The sequence below is a fragment of the Colletotrichum scovillei genome (assembly GCF_011075155.1).
Source record: "Colletotrichum scovillei strain TJNH1 chromosome Unknown Contig00002, whole genome shotgun sequence".
Taxonomy (NCBI): Eukaryota; Fungi; Ascomycota; class Sordariomycetes; order Glomerellales; family Glomerellaceae; genus Colletotrichum; species Colletotrichum scovillei.
Window position 1 is genome coordinate 2302676 of NW_023336260.1, and position 7996 is coordinate 2310671.

Below are 7996 nucleotides of genomic sequence, written 5' to 3' on the forward strand. Positions count from 1 at the left end.
TCCATTGACGCCTACATGTTTAGGCGCGAACTTTCTTCAATTGAACACAGTGCGACAACAGCAGCTCAGCGCTATCTTACTTTTAATCCCTGTGAAAAGTTCAAAATACTTGTGCTTGCTGGAGCTTGCATGATCATTCCTAGCAAACGATCCTCGAAACCTCCATTCGACAGAGATTCTCTGGTGCCTTCGAGTAAGGAGATGTCGCTGAGCACATGTATCCGAGGTCTAAAGTACACCGATCAAATGCAAGACTACCTTCAGGCAGTAATCAAAGAAAAAAGGCAAAAAGACAGGAGCCAACCGAGAGTTGAACGCAGGAGTCCTGAAGAGTACGGAGCATCACGCACTAGTCAGCACTTCACGGCTTTCACCACTCGGTCACCAGGCCCGATATCTGTTGTTAGAATGGGAAGGGAATAGGCTGCCTATAATCCCTACGGCTTCCGATACTGAGATTGAAGGTGGGAAAAAAAGACAAGAAATAGAAAAGGGGCTGGTGGATACTGACCTAATGATTCAGGCCCTTCAGCCAACCTGAACTCTGACTTTATTGATGTATTTGTTTATTTGATCACTCCACCACCTCGCACACAGCTTGATCTGACCCCTTCAAGCCGATATAGACGGCCGCTGCTGTGCTGGTCACAGGAATGGGCTTGAGGGGGGATATTCACCCTTGAGACAGGCACCTTGGGGAGCTTACCATCTACACCGACACAAAAACCGGGCATTCCACATGACGAATTTAGTTTCTTTACTACATGCCAATGATTCGAAGAGCCTTCATTCGATAGCTTGCTTAGGTGTTTTGAGCACTCGAGGCGAGTTGCTTGACTACCGAGAATACGGAGTTTTGTTGAGGATATTTCCACTCAGCAAAGGTGTTAAGGAGAATTTCCACGGACACAGTAATTCAAGTAGAAGGACCCGACTAATGTGAGGACACTGAAATCATATAGGTCTACTTGATATCCACAAACGTATTAATGAGCAGGCTTAGGTTCGTGGAATAGAATCGCGATGCCGATATTTGCCATGAAGATGGTTGACTGCACCATGGTGTTGACATACGAATATCACAAAGGTGAAGCACCTTTGGATGGGGTGATCCTGACCTCTAGTTCGCTTCGCGATAACTTTGTAGGGGAACAGGCGGACGTTTACTACTCATTCATATCGTTTACAGGCAGGACTCAAGCCTTCCTCGACAACATTACAGGCCCAAGGGCTACCTACAGCTGCTTGACAAACATGAGTAGCGCTATAAAGACTACGGCAATGTCTCTCAATGTGGTGAGAATAGAGACGATGGAGGTCCAGGACCTATGGAAGACTCATGAACGTGCATTCAGATATAGTGCTAACACATGGCTCATTAGCAGGTATGGCCGGCACACTCGTAACCTGAACTCTGGCAGGCATTGAATCCGACGCAGGCAACCACCGAACCCCATAACGAAGAATAATCAAGTAAGTAAGCTCTCGGATCAGCCGTACATTCGTATTTTTTCTCTGAGAAAGTCTGATCCGGGAATCTTGTAACGCCACCCGGCCACTTGAAAATGCCGGTTTCCAACCGTTAAGAAATCCACCGCCAGTGGATTCGGGAGACTTCCGCCTCCATTTCATCTCGCCAAGGACAGACGGACACCTTGCTCCTCGTCTCTCTGAGAGCCGCCCGTTGCCGAGGTTTATTCGCCGCAGATCAAGCACATAAGAAGGACAACCAAAGACTGACTGCATAACCAACTCGCCGTGTCGATTGGTCTGGGTGTAGTATGGTTAGGGCCAAGTCCCCTACTAGCGACACAAAACTTTCTCCTGAGAGCGCTCTGGTTTTTGAGAAACCCAGCGGTGGTGTGTTGCTAGTCTCCTGCTGCGTGCAGTTCACCAAGGAAGGATATGATATACTAAGGAGAAGCAAAAAAACTGTCTACCACGCTAAGGTGGCACATATCCACAACTGCTGTTGTCATAAAGCACCTAGATGGGGCATGACACACAAGAGTTTGACAATCCAAACCCTTCTCTGTACATCGGTTCCCCGGACGGTAAAATTGGTACAACACTTTCAGTGGATTCCAGACTGCTCTTTAGGAAAGCAGAACGCCTTTTGGATCTACTACCTTGAGTTTAAATGTAGGCGCCGCGATAGGCTAGCCACGAGTAATCTTTGCGACCCATGCTCTGCATAAAACCATGCCGGCTTCATCTTTCCGGCTCTGGCAGCGTTGATCAGTTCCAGGTGAACGTAGTCGGACTGAATTCGCTGTTCTAGACGCCTGTGTTCTAGAGCGACGGCTTACGCATATGCTACAAGTGACTTCACGACAGCTCCGGCCCCGATCATGGCCCCGGCATGGCCCCGAGTGGGGCCGTGATTATTTCCGGAGCGGCTATTTTATCCAAAGAATTGGCCACGGGCCATGTCTTCCCCTTCCCCCGTGTCCAAAAACACCAGAAACCCCCCGACTCCCCCCCGAATCCACAATCCCGTTGCCTCAGGTCTAAGAATGGCCCCCGAAACGAGGGAACGAGCCTCACGCCGTGTCCGAATGCTACGCTATCTCCTCCCCAAGACGGGAGGATCTTTACATAGAAACAAAGATCTCCCCCAATGCACCCTCCCCTAGGTAATCATCAAGTCCACCCCCTTTGTTGCGCCGCAAGGACCGTTTCGCAGAGGGCCAGCGCATCCAAACCGCCAAGATGATAGATTGCTTCACAACCTTGTGGATCAGCAATACATCCCACCCCAAGAAAAAAGCCCCCCCACGCTCTGGCTCTCTCGAGTCTCAGTGTTTGGGGCCCCCCAATTGTCATTGTCGCTCGAACAATAAGTCAGCTTGGCGTGGAACCTCACGAATCGGCTGCTGTCCCGGGGGGCCTTCCAGTGGTTATAGCGTCTTTTTCCTGGTCATCGCGCTTCAGCTTACTTGTAGGTTCTTTGGTCGGCTGTAACCGTACGGACGGACTACCGTGCACCTCGCTGTAAACGCTTGCTACTATTTCGATAAATCATCAGACAAGGAGGAACGGTAGACTTGGGACGACAAGCGGCCGGCATTGCACATCTTTCGTCCCGTCCAATCTTGGCGCGTGTCGGAGGGCCGGGCCCGGCCCGCTGGCCGCTCGAGTTGGCCTGCCACGCTGTCTTTGCCCCCCGACTGGTCAGGTACACTGCGAAACCCCCCCAATATCGAGTTGCCCACTGCTTGCTTCCTTTCAGCATCTCTGTGCGCCGTTCAAGGGACACCTTGATAGGTACAGTCGTCAAGTCCCAGATAAGATGCCACATGCCAACGAGTACCAGCACATGTTTGGACAAGCAGGCAGGCAGGCACACAACTCGTCTCATCATCGTTCGTGACGTCAACAGAGGCTCAGATTGTATCATCCACGGAACATCCGTAGAGCCTCTCGCCCATCTCTTCCTCGCCTACGGTGGCCTCGGTGCTAACCCTCTCAACTCGACTCAGTCGCGGGTTGTATCAAACCTGAAGCCCAAGGACTTTCCAGAAGCGGTAATTGCGAAGCAGGGTTGAAGGACTCGGCAGGCCTGCCAAGGGCGGTCACATGCCAGATGCAAAGCCCCGTCGATCTTCCTTTCTCGTCCCACCTAAACCTTTTCGCTTTCTTCATTTACCTGACAACATTGACAGGTGACCAGCGTGTCGGAGATTGAGCAGAGGCCGGCAAACAAAACATGCCAGTAGAGAGACGTGTGTGTGCAAAAGGGCAGATTGGGCGCCCGTCCCAAACAATCTAGCCAAAGTTGCCAGACTAGATAGGAAGCAAGGTAGACCATAGAGCAAGGTAAACCCCAAGTCAGTAACGCAAGATAAGAGCTTGACTCGCAGACAGGCGAACCAGATATGACGTCCGCATAAGTGCCAGAGTCGTCTCCGAAACTCTCTCAATTGTCTCTGGCACTCTGTAGCAGTAGGACCCTCTACTTAGAAATTTTGCGAGCCAAGTCCGAGTCTCTTGCGCGACTGCGATTAAACTCCAGGTGCTAGCAACCTCCCCCCTTCTCCCGAGTCCCCTTCCCCCCCCTTTCATAGAGAAACTCTAGACTAGACAAGACTCTAATACAACCCTTCTCTACCCACGCCAAGTTTGCACGTCATAATTACCACCTACAACAACACCACCTTTATGGCACATCGTGAAAATTGAGAAGAATCACCAAAAGGATCAAAGAGAAGGGGGAGAAAACTAGTTTGTGAAACTATCGAACCCGCTCAGCCTCGGCATAGACCAGGAAATCAACACACCGCGACACCCCGGTCGTGATACCCAGTCTCTACCCCACGCGCGTCTCGTCGAAAGCAGATGTCTGTCTATCTCATCTCCCCCGCCTCCCAGGAAATCGACCATCGGTGCCCCCTCCCCCTCCATTCCACCCGCGCACTCTCGTCCTGGTAACGAGTTCCAAGTAATTAATAGGGCAGACACTCGACAGCAACAACGTTTGCGTTTCTGTTCGTTCGTTATCATTCCACGCACGCCAACGTTGCGCAAATCAAGGCAAAAACCGTGCCGGCTTACTCCAATCAAAACCATCACCCCACACCCTTTGAGAGGTCTCGCAAATCAATGGGTGTGCCGATGAGCTGTCTCTCCCCCAGACTTTTTGTCTTTGCACAATCAGCAATCATTTCCCCAATCCGCCAGCCCGGATTAACAAGACACGACGCGTTCTACTGCATTCCACTTATCCCACCTTGGTCAGCCGGGGTGTTCGGTTTAGCATGTCAGATCATTGCATGAAGAGCGGCCCACATCGCAGAAGCTTGGTCTTTGCTCCCTTCCCCTCCCCTTCTCTGTTGTGCACTCCCATTCTTTCTCTTCTCCGTCTGGAACCTGTAAGTGCGTGTAAAGATAGTCATGTTACAATGACTGTATTTCCAAGCAACCTTCAGAGAGCAGGGAAGGTCTCGGCGAGTTGGTGTACCCCCGACTTTGACAGCTCCAAGCCTCTGGCTCTCTCTTCCCACCCCATGTCGCTCTCGCTCCTCAAAGTCCTTCCTCCTTCCCTTCCCTTGATCCGCGTAGCCCGGCAATGTGTGATGTACCTACTCGCAGGCTTCCCGAGAATGCGGCACAGCCGAAGAGAGACTTGAGGTGATGTGCCCACCACACCACCATGCCCCTCCAACTCTCTGTAATCTGGGCTGCATGACGACTTTTTTCTTCTTCACCCGCTTGTTGCCGATTGTATGTTGTAAGAGAAGAGACCGGTCCGGTCCAGTTCAGTGGCTTTTGGCAATCGTACCAGACTCACACAATAGGATTCTCAGCACATGCAAGCATAGCAAATCTTCACACGATGATTTGTTTCCGTCAAAAACTCCAATTTAGTATTTTTTTCTTCTTCTTTTGTGTGAATTGGTCCCGTGTTCCGTCCCGTTTCCCCAAGACTCTATAACCGAATGGGGGGTTGTGAAGTTGTTCATCCCGGCCCAAGAGACAATCTGCCCTACTTTCTTCAGGTGTTGTACTCAATGATGTGTAAAAAAGAAAAAAAAAAAAAAATGGAAAAAAGATCCAGCGCCTATTCGCTCATCCTCCCAGAGCTCCCCTTAGCTCGTCTAGTCGCTTGTTTTTGGGCACAAACTGCCTTGTTGGTTTCCTGCACCTTTGGTATCCAGACTTTGATTGGCTTGATGCGATTTGGAAAAATCATGAATTTTGGCTTGCTTTAATGATGTGAAAGGAAAACAATTCAAAAAAGAAGAATCATCATCATCGTTGAATGAGCGGACCTAGCCCAGGAGAGCAGGGTGCCAGTCAGACTTGTGCTCGTCGGGGTGCTCGCCGTAGTGAACGGGACCGAGCTTGAGGAAGCGAAGGCCGTTGCTGCCGTCGCTGCTCATGCTCGAGGTGCGGCGCTTGAGGGGCGCCGGCTCGGTGGTGGTGGTGGTGGCGGCGGCCTGCTGCTGCTGTCTGAAGGGGTAGGAGGACGAGGTGGTGGGGGCGAGGGAGAGGAAGACGGAGTTGTCGACGGGAGAAGACATTTTGTATATGTTGTTTTTTTGGTTGTGTTTTGGTGTGGATTTGGTTTGGTTGCGAGAGTTGGCAATCGGCGTGTGGGAGAACAGATCAACTGCTTTTGAAAGACACTGAGAGTTTTGGCGAGTAGAGTCGAGGAAGGATGAGAGCGTTGGGATACAGATAGAAGGAGAGGTAACGGATGGGAGGGGAGGGCCGTCCAACTTTATAAGTTTGGATTTGCACCGGAGGACACGGGAGGTGTGAGCTTGGCTGACCTGGTCGCAGACCACCACCTTACCCCTTCCACCCGGCCCACGGGCAAGACTTCAGAGGTAAGGTGACGGGTGGCTTGCCGGGTCACACGGTGGGTGCCGTCTCAAGCCGGGTTTGCTCAGAAAAACAAAAAAAGGTTGATACTGGGGGTCCTCGGTCGCAGATGGAGAAGGGGGACAGGACAGGGAAGGGGGGGAACGGACGATGGACATGGAGGGAGGGAGGGGGAGGGGCAAGGTCACCGCATCGTATCGTATCGCACGCTGCCTATCGTCCGGAGTACACTACTCTTGTCAAGAAATGAGAAATTGTGTATGGCGCGCGTCGTACGCACCAAAGGTGCATCTCCCGGATCGGCCGTCTGGGCAGAGGGCGACTGTGTTTGGACGACGCAGCAGGCGATGCAGAGAGACACAGACCACAGACATCATGTTACGGTAACGCCATGGTGAAGAGTCAGAGGAGGGCGTGAAATGCGGCGGGCATTACCATAGTCACAAGCTCAGAACACAGGCAGGCACTGCACAAAATAGGAAATGCCGGGATCTGGCGTTTCTCAAAAGCCATGACACATGCACGGGCAAAAATGATGTGTTATTGTTATGTCCATACTCCGTACCCGTCGTCGTAGAGAGTTGACTGAGACTCTTTGCGGTGGGTATTAGAACAAGCTAGTAAGGTGCCTTGGGTAAGGTACGAATCAATTAGACCGAAGACTCTTGCGCGAGACCGGGATGGTGTTGCATTTTGATCTTCTCAAACAAAAAGCTCGTCCAGCCAAGAGATCTAAATTTTGATATTGCTGAGGTGTGTTTCTATGCGAATGGGCTCCGCTTTCGACCTTATCGCGCTTGAATTGAGGTGTTCTGCGACAAGACGGATGGGGGTTGGGCATCCGAGCGTCTCAACTCTCAGTCACTGCTTGGGGCGGCCATGGGGGGCGTATTGCGACTTTGCTTCACGCATTTAGATCTAGAGAAGTTTCCTAAACCCGCCAAGAAGCATGAGATTTTCGGATCAAAGTCCTCGAGATAGTCCAGGTCCAGAGACAAGCAGGAACCAAATGGGACAAAAATAAAGAGGAAATACGGGCCTCTACGCGCGGTCGCTTCCGAAACCCTTATCAACCAAGTATCAAATCGGCCCTTGTTTGGGAGGGTTTGGATAATTATTTTGGTGGCCTTTTCTAGAAACTTGTATCTAGACCCAGAAGCTAGAGACATCCTGAAGCTTCCAAAGCGGGAACAACGTTGCACGTGGGCCCGTAATTGGCTGAGCTCCGTGTCGCGACAGCAGCGCTGGAGAAGTTTGTAAGTAATGTGAGAAATGCTCGAGTCTCTCTTGCCTTATCCGCAGCTGACGTGGGGTTGGTGCGCTTGAAAGCGAGAGAGAAAAAAAAAACACGAGACACCCGCCGCCGCCGCCGCCGCCGCGAAAAAAAGCAAACTCGCTGCGAATAAAATAAAAATAAGTAAAGCACAAAAAGCGCAGGGGGTTGGTGCAGAGTGTGGGTACTCCAAAGTCGTGAGTGGGCGTGGGGAACATGGAAGGCGCGAAGGCTTGCCGCAACCTGCAAGAGATGATGAAGTTTGTGGTTGTGTTGTGAATGCCCTCGCCATCACCAGATCTGATATCACGAACAACTGGAATATCCGGGGAAAGTGGAGAAAGCCTCGGTCGGCCCCAATTGAGGCTCTTTCCCAATTCTCCAACGTCGTTCGAA

The 7996-nt window shown here is 51.4% G+C and overlaps 1 protein-coding gene across 1 annotated transcript; it reads right to left on the bottom strand.

The window, feature by feature from the left end:
- Nucleotides 1–4759: 4759 nt before the first annotated feature.
- On the bottom strand, nt 4760–6500 carry HER10_EVM0002101 (uncharacterized protein). The gene has a single exon (XM_035471827.1). The coding sequence runs from the start codon at nt 6021–6023 to the stop codon at nt 5772–5774; it is 252 nt and encodes an 83-aa protein (XP_035336949.1). The 5' UTR covers nt 6024–6500; the 3' UTR covers nt 4760–5771.
- Nucleotides 6501–7996: the final 1496 nt, after the last annotated feature.